Genomic DNA, 20,947 nt, shown 5'->3' with positions numbered 1-20,947 from the left:
TGGGGGTGTGCCTTTTTTATCAACAAAACAAGACTATTTTCATTACAACTTTATCAGCTTAATAACTAACAATTCTATTCCTCTCTTCACATTCAATGTTGAACTCAGAGTAACGTTCGTCTTTTTCTCACCAGATCCCTCTTTGATTTGCTCATTTTTCAATAGTAACAATATTCCTAATGCCCCATCTTGCAGCCTTAGAGGCATGTGAGTCTACTCTTCCCTTTGCTTCATAAATCCATTCTGCAACCAAACTCTGATTCTTCGTAATATTACCAAGCTCACTTTCAAATATAAGCCCTAACTAGTACCCACATAACGATAATAGCCTTCTGACTACTCCCTGTCTCAATTCTCTCTTTTCTCATGAATTATTTTGATCATATCACTTTGATTTTTCAGACCCTTTCAGCAACTCCCAATTTATTCCACTTTTAAATTTTTATAGCTTTTAATATACTTTCTTATCTAAATATTCTTGATACTATCTCTGGGTGGTACACTCCACTTCAATCAAGTTAACCTATCATTCTACACAACATGTCAGCATTCAATTCAATAAAATTTATTACGCACATATATGGAAAAATTGTGCTAGGCAGAAGATATAAAGATGACAAAGGGTCACCATTCTCTGAGATGCCTCCAACCATTCTAACATTGAGCCTTTTCTTTCCACAAAAACCTGCCTTCAAATTGTTTAAAATCAACCTCCTCAATTAAAGGCTCCTAGATAAGTAGAAATGGTTTTAATTATTCTAAACATCCTAGTAATTCTTCATTTTTTTCCAATCCCCTGACTACATACATAAAAATACAAACAACATGCCTAATTTTACATATTAAATATTCTTCATGTAAACAAAAATTTATATGTAAAATTATATTTTCCCATTAGGTTATGGTGCTGTTTCAGAGATATATTCCTATTGTGAAAAAAAAAACTGTATCCCATACATAACTGAATTTATTCCTTCATTTCAAGAAGCATTCTTTGTCAATGTAAAAGAAAAGTTCATCTTAATGGACAATCAATTCATATGAACTTCACATTCTCAATAAAGACATACACACATAACAGGAACTTAATGAACATGTTGACTTGAATATGTCAAAAATACAACAGCATACTGCACATGGTAAGTGCTTAATAAATATTCCATTGACTAACTACTCATTAATTGCTCATTCTACTTTTTTCTGACTTGGCTTTCAGTAAACCTTCCCTATATGCCCTATTCAAAATGAAAGGAAATAAGTTCTAAAGTTTACCATACATATCCACATCAGAAACAAAATAAAAATAATTCTTATTTAAAAAAACTTCAACACATAACATTTTAGTACCATATAGCTGTTAAATGTTTATCAAGACAAAGTCAAATAAATTAATGATGGAGACCCTTGATTGTATTTCTTGTCAACTCAATAAATTTAATTCTTTGTATAGTATCAGCAAATCCTGATTCACAGAGAAGTTATTAGCTTTCACTTAAACTACTACTTTTGAGTATTAGGCACTTAGCAACATATCCCTGGCACTTTACTGAAACATTTCAATAGAGCAATAAAATATCTGCCGGATATTTCCTGTATCCCTTTTGACAAGCCTCTCATACCCCTGGATATATGTATATAATATATTTGGAAAATATAGCTCAGAGAATCATAAGGTAATAGATTTAGAGATAGCCAGTCCTTTAGAGGTTATCTAGCCTAAACTCTTCTGGAAGGACCTTAGTAGTGTTAAACCCGGGAAATCCCAATACCCTAAGTCATCTTACCAGAGTAAGACGTATAGTAAGGCTGAAAGCTCCCTTTCAGGGAATCTAAAAATCAACAGCCAATTCCCCAGGTTTTCCCTTGACCTTCTCCCTCTCCTCCCCCTGTGAATCAGCACGAATCAGCATCAGTGTCAGATCTTTGACCGGCATGCCAGACCCATGGTCCTGGCTCCTTGCCACCAAACGTCTGGTTCTACTTGACCCAGGTAAGAACCCTATAAAAACTCATCAGGATTAATTGGCTTTGGTGATCCCCTTCCACTGACTCCCAGCAGACCTCACCTGTTTCCATCATCTCTGACTGCTCCTTCTCTCCCTTGTATCATGTGTATAGTAAAGCTTGCTTGCTTTACTTTATTTTACTTTCTCTCTACTAGCTTCTGTCTTGTGCTGTTATATCTGGTGATACTCCAATCCCTGTACTGTACCCTAAAATCCTGATTTTTTTCATCAAAATAAACTAAGATACCTTCTTAACCGCAATAGAAGAAACCGAATGCAAGCAATGCTGAAGTGCTTATATTTTATTCTGGGAGCAGGTGGGGATCCATGCAGCTTCTTTAGCAAGAGACTGACCTATGCATGGAATGCCATTTTGGTAGCTGCATGACCAGCCCTTCCACCTCACTCTCAAGGCCCTTTCCAACCTGCTCCACATTCCTGTCCTATACACACTGCACAATACAGTCACACTAGCCTGATTGCTGTTCCCTGGACATGACTTTCCAACTCTGACCTCTCCTCAAATCTCAGAAAATTTGTAGCTTCCTTCAAAGCTCAGCTCAAGGGCTACCTTCTACATGAGGCCAATCCCATTTCTACAGTTGCTATTGCCCTCCCCCCAAAAAAACTTGTACACACATATGTAATTAATTTTCCAAATGCCTGCTGTTTCTCTCCAATAGTATGCAAGTTCCCTGCAGGCAAGGAGTGTTTAATTTTTTTTTTACTCTCCAGTGCCTGAGACATAGTAGGCATTCAATAAATGTTAACTTGGATACAATTTTCTTTCCTGGATAAGAAAGGGGAGAGAAGGCAGCCCTGTAACCAAAAACAAAACTCTTTCTTAGCCTGTGACTTCATCACTGCAGGGAACTCTCCGGAAATGCCCACTAGCAATCGGAAATGCCCACTAGCAATCGAGAAGAACAAAGGCCACTTTCACAACCTATGAGTCTTAGAGAGTTGCCTGACACAGAGATCAAGTGACTTGCTGCTGGTCACTTGGCTAGTATGTGCTATGAAATAATAAGTTCTATTTGGATATGTATTCTAAAGTATGTCTATACTTTGATATTTTGATTAAAACAGTAAAAACTTAACAAAAGTCTTAGAAAATATTACTTTTCTTAAACTAAAACATTTCATTGCTTCTTTTTTTTGGGGGGGTGAGGCAATTGGGGTTAAATGACTTGCCCAGGGTCACACAGCTAGTAAGTGTCAAGTGTCTGAGGCCACATTTGAACTCAGGTCCTCCTTACTCTAAGGCCAGAGCTCTATCCACTGCACCACCTAGCTGCCCCAATTTGATTGCTTCTTGAAAGTAAATGTCACAATATAACTTCATCCCAACAAAATTTTTAAATATCTTTCAATAAAAGTATGAACAGCACAGTGTAGTAAAAAGTACTGGATCTGGAGTGAGAAGACTAGGGCTCAGAAACCCGAGTTGCCACTTTCTACTTGTATAACTTTGGAAAGGCTCATAACGTTCCTAGAACTCAGGTATCTAGATGCAGAATAAATAGATTAGATGCAGGGATCAGCAAACAACCTAAGGACAACCAAAGAATGGCTTTTACATACTTAAAAAAGCTTTGTTGCATTTAGACATGTAAAAACCATTCTGAGCTTCTGAAGGGGTGCTATAGTTTCCAATCTCTGCATGATCTCTAATCTCATGATCTCTTCCAGCATGTTAATCTATGCTATGGTTCAATGATCCACGGAGTCAGGAACAGTGTCAAGTTCAACACATATTAGCTATGTATGTGACCAAGAACAAGTCACTAAATGTCTTGGTTCTCCATGAAGATTTGCCACTGGAGGGAGTTTCACTAAACCCCTACACAGATGAAAAAATAGGCCCAGAAAAGAATAATATAAGCCAAAGGTTAGTACTTGGAAAATAATTTTACAACTTTAATAAATTCAAACGTTTTATAAAGAACTTCATATCTTTAATAAATTGTATCAACTGAAACAAAACTAGAGTCACCACATGACAGTAAAGAAACACTTCTATAAAATTACAAACGGATAAGAGAAGTTGTGTTGTCTTTTCACCTCAGGGAGATGACACCGGGTTTTGGGCCAGCCCAATTTACAAACTGTTCTCATAGAGATTCGTTGTTACTTTCAGAATAAGAAAAAAAGAGATTCATACCTTGACAGTTATGAAAGAGGGGCTTTATTATCTATCAGGCTATGCTACAGTAATGACCTGGCACTTACCTGGAAAGCTTTCATCATATCATAAAATCTTTACAAGACCAGACTGTATTTTATACTTCAGGTGTACTCTACAGTACCTGGACCAGTGTTACACCAAGGAGAAATGTTAAATAAATACTTGTTGATTGACCATGGTTTGTGGTGTAGCACAGAGTCAGAGAACCTGGGTCTTCTGCTACTTAGGTAGGCTTTCTGCCTATAGGACCTTCACTGGGTTACTTAACTTCTGTTGACCAAGCTCTTTTCCTTGATACTCTCTTCTCTCTTAGTTTTCATAACACTATTCCCTTCTGGTTCTCCTCCAACTGATCTGATAGCTCCTTCTCAGTCTCTGCTGGATCTTCATTCAGGTCATGCCTGCTAAGCCTGCATTTTCCATAGGCCCTCTTCTCTATTTCACTAGGTGATCTTATCAGCTCCCATCAATTCAATTATTATCTCTATGCAGATGAAATCTACTCATCTAATCTCCCCCATTTCCCTGACCTCCAGTCTCACATCTCTAAATGCCTATTAGATTTAGAACTAGATTGTCCAGTGGACATCTTAAACTCAAAGCGTCCAAAACGGAACCTATTATCTTTTCCTCCAACCCCACTCTGTTCTTCTTAACTTCCTATTACTGCTGAGAACACCATCCTTCCATTCCCCTAGGCTTGCAAGGGGCAACCTTGGTATCATTTCTGACTCCTCGCTGCTTTTCAGACCTCACCTCCTTCCCTACCCCACCCCCAATCCAATCTGTTGCCAAGACCTGTCAATTTTAACTTCTTAAGATCTTTCCAACAGGCCTTCTTCTCTCCTCCAATACTACTACCACCCTGGAGCAGGCCTTCTACTTCCCACATGGACCACTGAAATAAGCCTGCTGGTTGGTCTCCCTGTCACATGTCTCTCTTCACCTCAGTCCACCCTCCACTCAACCATTACAGTGATCTTCCTAAAGCTCAGGCCTGACCATGACACTTTCAACTACTCAATAAACTCCAGGTATCTCCAACGTCTATTCACTCATCCTCCTCCAAGGTCAAATCAACTCAGAAATTTACACCTCTTCAGTACACACCCCTTCTCTCTTTCTGACTAGAGAGTGGACAATGGAGAGCTTCACCCAAACCTTCTACATAAGAGAGGGCAGACATTTCCCACCTGGCTGCCCTCCAAGCCCACCACCAGCCCTTTGCTTTTCAGCTTCTTTGTAGGTGTGGTCTTCACTCATTAGATGGTGAGCTCCTTGAGGGCAGGGACTGTCTTTTTCCTTTCTTTATATCTCCAGAGCATAGCACAGTGCCTGGACCATAGAATAAATGCTTTTTGACTGACTGGTAACCTCTTCAAAGGCAAGGCTTTCAAGGCACTTTTCACCAAAGGCTAGTACTGGCAACTCTGAAGAATTAAGCCTGAAGTTATTAACTTAGGTTATGTAATTTTTTCACACCAATAGCACTCAAGCAGTCCCCTAGAAAATATTAAACACAGTCAAGTAGCTGCTTTAAAATCAAGAGGAGTTGAAAATTACTTCAAAATCTAAAATGGGACCCTCCTTCTATGGAAGGCTATAAGGAACTTAAAATAACAAAAATTCAACATCTAGAAGCTATAGAGGTAAAAGAGGTACAGTAACATCAAAAGCCTTTATAAAATAACTGTACTTTATAGCTTCATCAAAAAACCATAAACATAGAGCACCGGCCCTGGAGACAGAAGGACCTGAATTCAAATCAGGATTTAGACACTTGACACTTACTAGCTGTGTGACACTGGGTGAGTCACTTAACCCCACTGCCTAACCAAAACAACAAAAAACCAAACCAAACCAAAAAAAAGAACCACAAACTTCCCACTTACATCTTACTTTTTGTATTACAATACCCAACTCTATCTTATACAGTTGCTATCATTATATTAGTATAGTTTCTGTGCCCTCAGAGAAATTACTTGCAAAGTATAGTTACCAAAGGCATTCCCATACCAGACTCCAAAACTCTCCTCCCAAGAACCCCTATGTCCCTTAATTACTACCTCCCTCAGGCCATAAAAACAACTAGCTGAACTAGGCAGACCTCTCAGATACTATTACCAGTGAAACATCAATCAACACAGTAACACAAAAATGAGCACCTTTCAGACTTTTCAACATAAAGATCTTCTCTGTTGAGCTTCTCAGTCTCTATCCTTAGAAGGGCAAGAATACAAAGGTATCTGGTCTCCTACAGAAGATGCAATCTTTCCATGTTCCTTCCAGGGTTTGGGCTTTAAATGCAAAACTGCTAGCTATCCTCCCTCATTCCTGCTATTGTTTGTTCCGAAGGTTCTCTATCAGATTTGGAATCTTGTGTGGTAAAAAAGCAACAAATTAACTGACATTTATATGGCCCTTGAAGTCTGCAAAGTGCTTGCTTGGTCTACTGATGTCACTCCTCTGTTTATGAGACTCTAGTGGCTTCCCTATTGCCTTCAGGGTGACATATAAAATCTTCCCTTTGGCTTTTAAAGCTCTTCATAACATAGGCCCCATCCAACCTTTCCAGTTTTCTTACACCTTACTCCTATCCACATGTTCTACAATCCAGTGACTCAGACTTGCTGGCTGTTCCTAAAACAATGCTAAGTTTGAATCTTTCTTTAGACATTCCTCATCTATGTGATCATAGGCTAAGTAATTTAACCTCTCAGTGCCTCAGTTTTTTCATCTGTAAAATGGGGGTAGTAATAGCCCCTACCTTGCTTAGGGTTGTCATGGGGATAAAATGAAATAATTTTTGTAAAGTGTTTTGTAACCTTAGAGCATCATATAAATGCTAGGTATTATTATCTCCATAATCTCTATTTTCACAGGTTGGCTCCCCATGCCAAGATGTTGTCTTCCTCTTCTCTGCCTGCTGGCTTTCCTGAAGTTCCAGTTAAAATCCCACCTTCTGCAAAAACCATTTTTTTAATGTTAATTCTTACCCTCTGTAAGAGTATCTCCATTTGACAGATAAGAAAATGAGCAAAGTTAAGTGATTAACCACGGCTGAACATACAGTGACTGAGACAGGTTACAACCATATTAATCAACTACTACATGCCAGGCACTGTGCTAAAACACTGGGGATACAAAAAGAGGCAAAAAATATCCTTACCCCAATAAGCTTTCAATCTAATTCCTGACTCCCAAATCCAATCTTCCTTCCTCTAATCTGGCTTTTCATCTAAATATTGTTTATATTTTCTCTGGCTGTCCCCCTGGCCTGGAATGCTACCCTTCCTCTGCTAAGACTACTCACTTCTCTGGCTTCCTTTAAAGCCCATCTAAAACCTCACCTTCTACTGGAAGTTTTCCCCAACTCCTCTTAATTCTAGTGCCTTTCCTCTTTTAATTATTTCCTATTTATCCTGTATATAGCTTACTTTGTATATATTTGTTTGCATGTTGTCTACCCCATTAGATTGCAAGCTCCTTAGGAGCAGGGACTGTCTTCTGCCTCTTTTTGAACCCTCCATCGATTAGCAAAGAGCTTAACATACAGCAGGTGTTTAGTAAAATGTTTGTTGACTGATTTATCCTGTACGTGGTTTGCTTTGTACATCTTTGTTTGCATGCTGTCTCCCCCGATGGACTATAAGCTCCTCGAAGTCGGGGACTATCCTTTGCCTTCTTTTGCATTCCCAGTGCTTAGCACAATGCTGGGCACATAGTAGGCGCTTAATAAATAACTGATTGATTATACTAAATAGATAGCGTCAGGATCCTCAACCCCTCTTCCCAACGCGATTTCCCAAGCCTGAGAAGCACCATGAGCCCAACCCGTTTGGTCAATAAGCATTTGTTAGGCGCCTATGATATGCCGGTCGTTGTACGAAGCACAAGGGATACCAAGAAAAGCAGCGTTATAGTTCCTGCTCTCCAGGAGCTCCTAGAGACAGGGCGATAGTACCAATGGAGATAATCGATAAAGGAGAGACCTTCTGGGAACACCGTCCCATCCCCTGATTACAACTTCCGAGCCGCCAGCTCTGCTCCCGGGCCGTCTACACTCGCGCCCTCGAAGTGGTTCTTCCCACAGCCCGGAGCAGCTCCGGGGAGCGCCAGGCCCCGGGCGCCGGGCATGGGCCGCCGCCCCCCGCCCCGCCCGGGGCCCGCTGACAGCTGCTGGGGCTGGAGGCCGGGGCCCAGGGCCCGGCGCTGGGGGCCGGGAGCGGCCTGGGAGACACTTACCCACATCCTGGTCGAAGGGGTTGGTGGCAAAGAGAGGCATCTCCGCGGCGGCGGCGGCGTCTCCTCGGAGACGCCCGGACACGGCGAGTGCCTCCTCGGCTCTCCCCCGGCGACGGCGACTGCGACCGCGGCGGCGGCAGCGACGGCCCGAGGGGAGGTGCGGGGCGGGGACCAGCGAGGAGGGGAGGAGGGGAGGGGGGGGGGGCCTCGGCCGCGGGGCATGCCGGGAAGCGGGGCTGCCTCCGCGCTGCCTGCTGCCAGCCCCAGCCTGAAAAAATTCCAACCGACCCACGTTGTCAGACTGTTTTTAAACACTCGCTCTTGACCGTGAACGCAACTCGTATTTTCTTCTTCGGCCTCGGCTCGCACTTCGCGCGACCCGGCTCCCGGGAGGGCGAGGTCCTTCAGGCGCACTGCGGCCAGCCGGCCCGCGCGGGTAAGTTCCCGGCCAGGCTGAGGAGGCTCGGGAGAAGCGGCGGCGCGGTGGCCGGGCCGTGGTCGGGGCCGGGGCGGGCCCGGGGCGGGCTTCTGGGCCTGCATCCTTTGCCTGGACACGTCCGGGAGCTCTCGGCACGCTTGGGAAGGAACGGCACGGCCGGGCGACAAAGGCCCCGTTCCCTCGCTGCCGGAGCGTGCGCAGGTTCCGGCGGGAGGCAGAGCGGACTCGTCCCGGGGGCCTGCCCCTGCTTCAACTCGGTTTTTAAGAAGTACTTGTTACCGGTCGAAAATGAGTTACCAGAATTCAGATCCAGCTCCAGACACTTCCTAGCAGAGTGACCCTAGGCAAGTCACGTTACCGCTGTCTGCCTCAGTTTCCTTATCTATGAAATGGGGCTCATAATAGCACCTACCTCTCATCAAAGCTCTTTGTGAATGCTATTATTATTAGAGTATTATTGTTAGATTAGCATTTATGTAGTCTTTGATGCTTGCTAAACCCTTTGCATGTTGCTTTCAGTTGATTCTCAAAACCCTGTGTTAGGTGCTTTTATTCCCATTTTAGAAAAGAGGAAACTGAGGCTGAGAGAGATCTGCCCAGAGGGAATTAGAAGTGTCCAAGAGGCAAAACGGGGCCGATTGTAGGACTTCCTGACTTCCAAGTCTCATGATTTATCAGCTGAGTCACCAGCTTTGTAGTCCCGCCATTGCACTTGATTCGTTTGAAAACATGCTGGCAGAGATTCCACAAGAACCCATCACACACACACTTAGAACAGCAGCAGTTGTTGCTGCCGTGCTCTTGAAACCCCCCCACACAAACACACATCTCAGAAAAAGACACTTCTTGGGGGTGGGGGCACTTTCAGGGGAGGGAAAAGTGCATAATACTGTGTTCACCTAGTTCTAGATCATGTCCTCCACTTCTGTTACCTGAAGTTACCACTGCCATCCAGAGGGTCGGTAATTAAGTCACTGAAAAGTCCTTAGGGTGAATGGAACAATGCAAAACAGTTTTCACTCCATGGCAGTTACCAGAGTTATCCTCTGAAGAATATGCCACCACACCGTAGAACTAGTATTGAGCCAGTGAAGTTCTCGAGCAAAGAAAGAATATAAAATGCGGTTTCATGTACTTCTAGAAAAATCTCCACTTCACGGATGAAAAACATTCTCTCCCACCCCTCCTCCATTAGCTCACATGTCCCTTTGTTTTATGACTCTTCAATGCACGAGGTCATAGATTTAGAATTGGAAGATGACTCAGAAATCATTTACTCCAACCTTATCTCATTTTTAAAACAAATTATACAATCAGTTAATATTTCTTCCCTCACCCACTGGAGGGAAAAAAAACAAACCCTTGTTATATAAGCACAGATAAGCAAAACAAATGATTACCTTGGCCAGGTCTTAAAATGTTTCTCACTTTGCCTATTAATTCATCTCCCTATCATGAGATGGGCAGCATTCATCCATCATCATTACTCTGGAATCATGATTGCATTGATCAGAATTCTGAAATTTCAGTTAATTTTTTTTTAAATGTGTATGTTACAGTATAAACTTTTCTGGTTCTGCTTACTTCACTCGGCATCAGTTTATACTAGTCTTCGTGGGTCTCTTTAAAATCATCTCTTTATTTCAATAGTATAGCTAGTATATATAGCACAATAGTATAACACAGTAGTATACATTAATATACTATAATTTATTTTAAATTTTGTTCAATTAAAATATAAGAAACCAGTCTAAATAGCTTAAATGACTTTAAGTTGGTCATGACGGTAAAGTGGCAGAGACTGAAATTTTGAACCCAGGACCCTTGACACCATGTAATGTTGTGTTTTACACTGATCTGATTGTTTTATTTAATTTATTTCAATAAACACTGAACCCTTAGTCAAGGCACTGTATTAAGCATTGAGGATGGAAAATAAAAAATGAAATTGTCAGCCCTAGTAAAACGTATTCTCTTGGAGGAATACAAAGGATATGTGAAAGAATATATCACTTTACTCTAAATTCTCTGAAGTGAAGGACCTCAAAATCAACAGACATTTATTAAGTACTTACTCTGTGCTAGGTATCCTTCTCGATACTGGGGGTGTCCACACAAACATGAAACAGTCCATGCTCAAGAAATTTACATTCTATAGTTGTCTTTTTTTTCTGCCTCCTGCCTCCCCCATGTATTTCAGATTCTATTTATTCAGGTTCATAAATATTTAATGAAGATTATTTTTTAAAATTTTGCTCACAAACATTGTAAAGCTTAGCAAAAGAAACATAGGCAGCTATTATCAGTGCTTGAAAATATGTGGGGCATTCAGCACAAATGTTTGGCTCCTTTTACCACAACAGTCCTGCCTCTTGTTGTCTCATACATGTTGTCTAAGCCACAAAATTCTACATAAGTGTTACAATTGATGGGGTTGGTTGGAAGCTGATCAGGGAGTTCTTTCCAAAGAAACCTACTCTAATTGCTCAGGTAATTGCTATAAATCCTGCTCCAGCTCCTGGGCAGTGCCTGAGGCACACTATCAAAATGGCCTGATGAAAGAGCCAAGCACTTAGGAAAAAGCATCTGGTCAAGTTTCATACCAAAATAATGAGATAAAACTCTTCAGTTGCCAGCAGGGATCTGGTGACCAGATTGTTTAAGCCTTGATCATCATGGGTATATGTTCAGTATGACACAGTAGCTGTGTAAATCAAACAGTAAGGAATATTCATCTTGTTAAAATTATCTATTTCCTGGAAGGTTAATTTATTTATAAAAGTTAATATGCCATTTATTTTATTATTAATAATGTTGAACACACAAAAAAGTTCAGAATTATTTGAATGAAAATCTAGGGAATTACAAATAATTATAACATTCTTGTCATCCAAAATTTCCAAAAGGTAATTTGATAAAATCTATGTGGTATTTATTACTGAGTTTACATGTTAACTACCTTCTCAACAGCCAAAAGTATATTGCCTTTTAATACAACATGGAATATATGTGAGTATGTGAAAGTATCATTGTGAGTATTGTACTGGCTTCAAATTTGTGTGAGTAGGCATAACCAAAGTGAAAATCCACATTCTCATAATACTAGCTGAGAGATTTTGCTTAGAAATAGCACAGACTAAAATAACTTCTACCAAAGCAAACAAGCAGAAAATGACCTAGGTGTACTTGCTTAAAATATTGATGACATCAAAACCTGAAAATGTGCAATACCTGTCATAAACATTCATTGTAATACTTGAACCACTTTCTAATACTGGAAATTTCAACTGTCACTTAACTACTGGTATATTTTTGGGCAGATCCCCACTATGGGCCTCAGTTTCCTCTGGGCAAGTCACTTAACCCTAATTGCCTCACCAAAAAAAAAAAGATTGTATATTTAAAATGCATTACCCTTATATTGTATCTGAGTGAAAAAAGGTTTTCCATCTTAAGAAAATCAGAACCAGGCACATGAATACGCTTGTATCAGAATACTTTGTTATTTTAAGGTTTGTGAACATAAATATAGAAAAACTTTAAGGTTATTAAGAGTTTATTATTTCTCTTTTAGATAAGAATGCTGTTTGCCCTTTCAGGAGAGAAATGTTGTTAGTCCTTCAGTTTAGGAAGAGGACCAGTAACATCACAGGATGATGTCTTGACTTGCTCCTGAATTGGATTTAAGTGAGGCAGAGTTGCACAAAGTCCTCAGCTTCACTCTTTGTTCCAGAGTCGTTGAAATCCAGTGTGCAAGACAAAAGTCAAGATAGTTGGCAGTGGCCCAGGATGCAGCGTATGACCTTGGCATTCTCAATGTCTGACCAAGCTCCAAGCAATACACAGTACTTGCTTCAACCCTCTTTATAGCCATTGGAACAAATTGTTCTCATCTGCCCATTCTCTTGGAGGAAGTCTCTCAAGCTTGGGGTAGACACCCCCCCTAATTCACTGACAGGTTAGAGTTCCTTCTGTTACCCTCAACCTGGTTTAGCCTGTCTGCAGAGCTGAGTAACCAGTAGACACCAAAGGTGCGAGGGCAATCCTGAGAAGGGCTGGCAAGCCTTCCAACCAGAGGTGCTAATACTCCTTGAAAACCCCATACATCCATCCCAGGGGAGAAATAGAGAAAAGGTGTTTATTATGCTAATGAACCTGATGAAATGGACAGAGTACCTGACATCAGGAAGACTCATCTTCTTGAGTTCAAATCTGGCTTCAGACACTAGTTGTGTGACCCTGGGCAAGTCACTTGACCTTGTTTGCCTTAGTTTTTCATCTGTAAAATGAGCTGGAGGGGGAAATGACAAACCGCTCCAGCGTCTTTGCCAGGAAAACTCCAAAAGGGGTCACAGGTTAAACTCAAACAAACGACTGAGCAACAGCAGCAAAATGTTTGTTCCTCCGATTTCTTAGGGTTGTTGGGAGGAAATTGCTTTGTAAATATTAAGATGTTATATAAATATGGGTTATAAGCATTAGAATTTATGTGCAAAATACATAATGAATATAAATAGGTGTAATGTGAAATGCAGAATACTAGTGATGTTTCCCTTATGTTACAAAATACAAGCATTCCTCATTTTACATGAGGTACTCAAAACCAGTTTGTGAAAGTTCATTTTTAAATGAGTGAAACTTTTAAATGCATCAAGAGAATTTACTATTTAAAATACTATGGTGGATCCTATTTTTTAATGGAATCAAATCTGTCATTTATATGCTAGATTAATTTTCTAAAATATGGATTTTGTTACACCATTTTCCTACTCAAAAAACTAGGATAAAATAAAGCTCCGTCTCCTGAGTCTGGTATGAAATAGTCTCCATGCTCTGGCCCTATAGTTTACCCCTCCAATTTTATCTTACTTTTCCTTAACACCAGCTCTGTTCCAACCAGCCAAGAATTCCTCACTGACCCTGAACACCACGTGCTCAATCTTTATTCCAAGCTTTTGTTCATTCCTTTCCTTCTGACCTGGAATACTTGTCACTGTCTTCTCTGCCTGTCTAAATCTTACCAATTATCAATGCCTCACACAGGTTTTACTTCCTTCAAAAGTATTTTCCTGACTACGATAGATGTCTCTGTTTTTTGACCTACAGCACTGATTGTCTAATTCTGTGCCATTCATTTTGGGACTTGATTATACATTTATTTTGTTTCAATATTTAACGATTTCACTAGACTGCAAGTTCATGGAGAACAAGTACCTTGACTTATAGTCCTTTGTATCTGCCCTTGTGCCTAATGCAGTGTTATGTACACAGTAAGTACTCAGTAAATAACTGAATGAATGAAACATGGATTTTTATGTGTTGTGTTTGAATAAATGTTTACATTTTCATGTGTTTTTAAAAGTTACCTTATGGGAAGTAGTGTTCCTTTTAATATGAACAAAACTAATCATAAAAATAAATGTAAGCATTTCAGAATGAACTAGGGAAGTTGTGTTGATTTTATAATAATAGCATTTTTAAAATTCCATTATAACGCTGGCATATAACCTGTCTTCTTCCACTAAAGTTATGTTCCACTATTTCATCATATTGTATAGGTGAACCTGGGTTTTCTAAGACTTTGACAACAAATAAGCAAATACTTACTCTGTATGTATTGTATGTCAACCATTGTACTAAACTCTAGGCAAGCAAAGTTAAAAATAAAACTCCTAAACTTCAGAGGATGAATATTCTGTCAGAGGAAGCAGTACATATGCACAGATACAAAGTATGTTGGTACCTATGTATCAAATGTGAATATAAGGTTGTGTGTGTGTAATATGTACATGCATATGATACCTGTATGTATGTATGTATTTTAAATTGTGGACGGGGGGACATCAGTAGGTAAGGGGATTAGGAAAGGCTTCACGTGGGGTAGGCGGCAGAAGAATTGTGTTCCAGGCATGACAGTCTGTGCCGTTAAAAAAGTTCAGTGGAAGTAATGTTTGTGAGGAAGACAGGCCAGTTTGACCAGAACAATGAGTATTTGAAGGGGAAGATATGTAATAATCCAGGAAAGGTGAATTGGAATGAGACTGTAAAGAACTTTAAATGCCAGTCCGTAAGTATTGAGGACCTACTCTATCTAAATATACTATTCTAGTCAGTAGGGATTTAAAAGTAAGACCATCCCTATCCTCAAGAGACTTAAATCATAGTCTGCGAATTCCAGTGTAGTACTAGATAAACATAACTGATGGCCTAAAACGGTGGAGACGGGCCTATGAGTGGAAAGAAAGAGATAGCTACAAAGGATGAAATTTGGCAGCCAATTGGATATGGGTTAAGAGAGTGAGGAGAATGACTAAGGCTTTAAACCTGGGTGACTGGAGAGACGATACTACTCTCAACAGAAACAGAAGTCAGGAAGAGGAATGGGTTTGAGGAAAATAATGAACTCAGACACAACATAAGCTCTAACACATCCTACAGAACTTTGAATATGTGCCTAAAATAGACAATGTCTGCATTAATGGAGAGTTTGCCATTGAAATAATGAGTTTTTGAAGAATTAGTCTAAGAAGTTACCTTGCTTGCTTGATGAGAATTAATCAGTAGGATAGGAGAATGTCTGGGAAAGGAAACATAGGCAAGACAGAAGAGAAAATATGGTACAAAGTATGGATATTATGGAAATGCAGAGAAAGTGGAAGATAACTGATGGAGCAAGAGGAACAGTAGTAGTTGGGAAGCAGTCTTAGCATTGTGCTAAGCACTGGGAATGTAAGGAAACAGGGAAAAAAACAGGCCCTGCTGTCAAGAAGTTTATATTCGAGGGGGGAAATTACATGTAAATAATTAGGTATATGGGGCAGCTAGATGGCAAGTGGATAGAGTGCTAGACCTGGCGTCAGGAAGACTCATCTTCCTGAGTTAAAATCTGGCCTCAGACACTTACTAGCTGTTATTACCCTGGGCAAGTCACAACCCCATTTGCCTCAGTTCCTCATCAGTAAAATGAGCTGTAGAAGGAAATGACAAACCACTGGAGTATCTTTTTGCCAAGAAAATCCAAATGGGGTCACGAAGAGTCATACACAACAACAAGAAATTAGGTATATATAGGATATGTACAGAAAAAATGGAATATAGTCTGAAAGGGGAGGTCATTAGCAGATAGAGGACAATAGAAAGGCCACCTCCTGTGGAATGTGGGGTTTGAGTTTGTCTTGAAGGAAGCCAGCATGACTAAGAGACAAAGGTAAGAGGGCAGAGCATTCCAGGCACCGGGAGGAAGCTAGTGCAAAAACATGAGTGAGGAGATAACAGTGTTCTGTGCAAGGAACATTAAATATTCCCTTTTAGCTGGATTATAGAATGCACAGAGGAGAGTAAAGTATAAAAAGAATAGAAAGTTAGGAAAGGGTCAAGTTATAAAGAGCTTTAAATCCCAAAGAAAAGAATTTAAATTTGATCCTAGAGAGGAAGCCTTTAGCTCAAAGAGCAGGGAAAGGTTACATGAACAGACCTTTGCTTAAGAAAAATCAAACTGGCAAATCACTAAAAAATGGATTATAGTGAGGAAAAACTTATGGCTAGGAGACCAGTTAGAAGGCTATTATAGTAGTCAGGGCAAGAGATGTTGAAGATAGCTTTCTAAATAGATAATAAGTTAAGAAATGCTATGTGTCTTGGAAAGTTTGCTCTGAAGATTTTACATTCCTATGCTACTGTGGAAAAATCATTAATGCACTTGTTGCTGTATTTGAAGACCTTATATTGTAAAAATTGTCCCAAAGAAGGCTTGACTAGCCTTTTACTAACTGGGACAGGAGGTACTTTAGCCCTGAGTGCCCGATGTGGGTGCAAGCAGTGCACAAAATCGCCACTAGCATAGGAAGACACTGGGGTGAGGAGAGAGAGGCCAGGGTAGGGAAATGAAAGTGATATACACTACCACGGAAATGGAATAGGAATTAAAAGAAAAATTAAGAAGGTGTATATGGTGAAGAACAGTGGAATGCCACTGTCAGCTGTCTTGTATGAGGCTTGTTGCAACAATTTATGCTGTAATTTTGAGGCACAAGTAAATGCAGGAGGAAACCTTACCCTCTCTCCCTGTTCCCACCCCCACCCCCCTCCAATGTCACTGTCTGGGTGAGTTGTGAGTGATGTTGATAGACAGCTGAGTCGGCCAATGGGGGAGGAGGGGACTTACAGGAATGCTCTAAATTGGAGACGAATTTGAAGTGGCCTCTTTCTCCCTTCAGGTGATTTCCACAAAACAGTTTTGCAAAACAGAAGCCTAAGCAAAATGTGCCTTATTGACTGAGAAATATCAAGCAGTAGGCATTCCTAAATCCTCACACAGCTATTTAGTCTTTCCTGCACCCCTTTGCCACTCAAATGCTGCACAGAATCTAAGCGTCGGCAGAGATCTAGTTGAAATTCTATTCTTAACAGTAATTGCTTCTTCAAAATCTCCAGTGTATTTTTGGCCTTTCTCTTTTGTTAGCAGTATTTGCATCAATTCTATAGGTTGCTAATCCACTCTAATCATTCTGTCTCTTGACTTGGTGATCTCTATGTCAACTTCTATCTCTAAAATCAGCGTTCTCAATCTCTTCCACCTTCCCTCCTACACTCCATACTTCAACCAGTTTGGTTAAAATTCTGTCAAGGAGGGCAGAAAAATGAGCAAAAACGGGACGAATATTTACTCTCACCAGTTTCATTTCACACAACTTTTGCTAGGTCTCAGGTAGATTTGGTACCTTTAGTCTAAGTAATGATAAACATCAAATATTTATTAAATATCTATTAAGTGTCTTGCACTGTGCTAGGTAATAAGGATACAGACTTCCAAAACAAAACAAAGGCCCAGCCCGCGAGGGGCTTCGAGCCTACTGAAAATAGGTATCTACCCACAGGGTCCACTGGCCATTCGCCACGAAGACTCCAAACCATTAATCTCCACTTCCCCAAAAGAATGTAAATTGCCCTATGAAGGGCACCATACAGGTGAGCCTCAGCATCTTTCGGTGGGGCAAAAGGTGCCCATGTAAATTACCAGGGAGCTGTGCCCTGGCTAGCCAAGTTTTTTCCTCAGATCTGTAACCTAATGGATTCCACAATCCAAAGAAAACGAAACGCGCGGCATCCCCTCAGTCCTACAACTCCACAGTTAGGCTGGCCTGGGTAGGGGTGTGCCCACGGGGTGTGCAGAGCTGTGGCCCCAGCAGCAGCAGCCCGATTCCCGAGGGGGGAGGAGACAGAGCTGGGGGCGTCAGCTCCGCTCCTCCTCCCCGCCATGTGAGAGGAGCTGGCCGCTGGCCGCTGAACCCCCTTGTCCAGACACGTGGGGCTAGAGTCCAGGTCGCCTTCCCAGCTGTCAGCGCCGCTTCCATTCTGCTCTCCCCTGCCCGCCCCGTTTCTTCTGTTCTTCCTCCTCCTCTTCCTCTTCTCCTCTGCCCCTCAGGGGTGTGCGGCCACCATGGCGTCCAGCGAGGACGAAGGCGGCAACGGGGGTCCCTCCGAGGCGGGCGAGGAGAAAGAGACGGTCAAGAAGAGGAGACGGGGCTTCCTGGCCACCGCCTGGCTCACGTTCTACAACATCGCCATGACCGCCGGGTAAGTGGTGGCCGGGCAGACAGACATCCTCGCGCTCTCGGCGCCCTCCCGGGACAGCTCCCCTCAGCCCTTGTAGGACCCTGGAGGAGGGCAGTGGAGAGCTCAAGGCCGGTGGCACCTCGGCGCTGGGCAGCCTGGGGTGAGGGGAGGGGAAGGGGCTGAATGGGGCGGCGACGGGGGGCAGGGGACAGAATGGTGGCCCCTCTTCTGGCAGCTGCCCTTGTGGGCGAGAGAGAGCAACTGGGATGAGGGCCCTCTGCCGCTGGGGAACAGGCTGGTGGCAGCTGGCACCGGGGGGGGGCGGAGGGAGCACATCGGGGGAGGGGAGTACATAGGCAGAGGGGAGCACCCGAGGGGAGGGGAGCCATGAGCTGGAGGGAGCCGCGGACCGGTTGAATGAAAGCGAGGAGGGGCTAGATAAGGTCCCTGGACTCGCGGGGCATTGCCTAATACGGTGCCGGGCATTGGAGCCGCGGGCGCGTCAGTGCGCTCTGCCGGGCGGACTGTGAGGTTAAGTATAGACTGAGTTAGGAATGCGGGGGACGACCTAGGGGGACTGGGGGAGTGAGACACACACTCTCATGCACTCATACTCATTCACACGCGCACACCGACGGACGGGCAGCTTCTCGAGGCTGTTTACTGCTGGCGCTGTTGAAGAAATGCTCGCAGCCTCTTGCTGCCGCCCGGTCACCTCCATATCCTCCCTCCCACGTCTGGCTCCCAAGACCGTCTGGTCCATACTTGATCCCTCAACCAGAAGGAAAAAAAAAGCTCTCCCTGACTTGTTATCTAGTGCAGAAAACCTGGAAATGGGAAGAATGAATGAAAACCTGCTTTTATCTCAAAAAGTGTTCGAAGTAATTATCCTTCCAATCCCAAACTTTATTCAAGCACAGTTACTTAGAACCAGTGTTTTCTGAGCATTTAATTAGTCAAGCATTGTGGCCACTCCCTTTGAAACTAATATATTGACTTTTATTTCTGGCGTTAGGTACGTCTTACTACTTAAGCTTATTATACTAGGGCTCTTTCACAGAGTTTTAAGTCTCCCCTACTAAAGAACTTTTCTAAAGTTGGGGAAATACTGTCCCATTTCCAAACTGCATTGCCTTTTTAGCTTATTTTAGTTATTGTCAGCCCCCAGTATTTCTTTCTGTATAGCATGTGATACTGGCGAACGATTAGTAATATAGTTATATTATATATTTTATTGCTATTCAGTTCACTAAGCCCTCTACGGAAAACACCATTTGCAAAATTTTAACCAAAGGAAAAGTGTTCATAGAGGTCTAGACTGCAGTGGGGCAGAGCACATATTGGGAATACAAAAGACATGTCCTACCTTGGGGTAATTTACTGTATAACAAAACAAATAAAAGAAACAGTTCTACAGCAATTAAGTGCTAAATTGTATGGTAAGCACTTGAACTGTAGGCCTTCGAAGAAGGTAGAGTTTAATGTGGGCTAAAATAATGGGGAAGGGGTGAAAATAGGACTTAAGCTGTACCTTGAAGGTTGGATGTAGATACCAAGAACTGAAGAAGGATGACATTCTATGTGGGAAGAATAGCATCTGAAAAAGACTCAAAGTGGAAATGACCATGGTGTATATTAGGGGGCAGTGAAAAAAACCAGCTTGTCTAGACTGGACAGTGTATGTACAAGAATAATGGGAAATAAGTTGGGATGAGTTGAAGTTGGGGCACCTTGTTCTAGAATTGGCTTGAAGGTCAAGCAAAGGAATTTGGACTTACTGTGGTAGGCCATAGGAGCTAAAGCTGTATTTTAGAAAGATTAGTGGTATTATTTACGGGAGTAGGAGGACAGAAATCAGGAAAACAGCTGAGAGGCTGGTGTAATCCAAGTGTGAAGTGATTAGAGCCTGAACTGGGGTGTTAGCAGTGGTAAGTGAGAAAAATGACATCAGAGAAGCATTTTCAAAATGAGAAATAAAATGAGACTTGTTGACAGATTGACTTTTCCGAAAGAAGAAAAGGAAATATTTTTAAATGTAGGATTCTTACCCTAGTAGACTAGACAACATAAAGTCGAATAATCTTAAAAAATTGAATTGAAAAAAAATCTAAATTATATAGTAGTCCCAAAGTCTTATGTAGTTTTAAGTCTTAAATAAGGTAAAATCAAAAGACTTCTGGGATATCCCTTATGCTCATTTTATAGATGAGGAAAGTGAGAACCAAAAGTGCTTCAGTAACTTGTACAAAGTTATGACAATGGTTACAGGCTGACTAGGACTAGAATCCAGGGCTTCTGACTCCTAGTCTAATGTTCTTTCTACTATATAAGCTTTGAATTCATGGTGATAGAAGGAGGCCATAGTGAAGATGTCATATAGGCATTTAGCAATGTTTAAAATTATATCACATGATAATATCATAGAAGGTTAGAACCAGAAAAAAACTTAAGATGGGAATTTTGGGTAGCAAATCCGAAACAATATTCTAGAAATCTCTTCAGATTATTGATTTA

At 41.6% G+C, this 20,947-nt stretch overlaps 2 protein-coding genes and 1 long non-coding RNA gene across 5 annotated transcripts in view; 2 read left to right on the top strand and 1 right to left on the bottom strand.

The window, feature by feature from the left end:
- The window catches only part of STAM (signal transducing adaptor molecule), a 56,097-nt gene extending 47,488 nt beyond the window's left edge, over positions 1–8,609 (bottom strand). The window contains exon 1 of one of the 2 annotated variants that reach the window (XM_078151926.1): positions 8,440–8,609. In XM_078151926.1, coding sequence (XP_078008052.1) covers positions 8,440–8,479 — 40 coding nt within the window. In that variant the 5' untranslated portion in view covers positions 8,480–8,609. The remainder of the gene's footprint in view (positions 1–8,439) is intronic. The other variant, XM_020966878.2, reaches the window with a different exon arrangement.
- A 50-nt stretch (positions 8,610–8,659) lies between these two features.
- Positions 8,660–14,560, top strand: LOC144456656 (uncharacterized). Its single transcript, XR_013485666.1, has 2 exons — positions 8,660–9,222; positions 12,453–14,560. It is a non-coding gene; the product is annotated as an uncharacterized LOC144456656 (long non-coding RNA).
- A 3,675-nt stretch (positions 14,561–18,235) lies between these two features.
- The window catches only part of HACD1 (3-hydroxyacyl-CoA dehydratase 1), a 40,769-nt gene continuing 38,057 nt past the window's right edge, over positions 18,236–20,947 (top strand). For both annotated transcript variants that reach the window (XM_020966889.2, XM_020966888.2), the window contains exon 1: positions 18,236–18,454. In XM_020966889.2, the coding sequence (XP_020822548.1) occupies positions 18,318–18,454 (137 nt within the window). In that variant the 5' untranslated portion in view covers positions 18,236–18,317. The remainder of the gene's footprint in view (positions 18,455–20,947) is intronic.

Source organism: Phascolarctos cinereus, unplaced genomic scaffold (genome assembly GCF_003287225.1).
Source record: "Phascolarctos cinereus isolate Bilbo 61053 unplaced genomic scaffold, phaCin_HiC Scaffold_1;HRSCAF=81, whole genome shotgun sequence".
NCBI lineage: Eukaryota > Metazoa > Chordata > Mammalia > Diprotodontia > Phascolarctidae > Phascolarctos > Phascolarctos cinereus.
The sequence above is the reverse complement of the archived record's forward strand: the minus strand, read 5'-3'. Positions and strand labels throughout refer to the sequence as shown.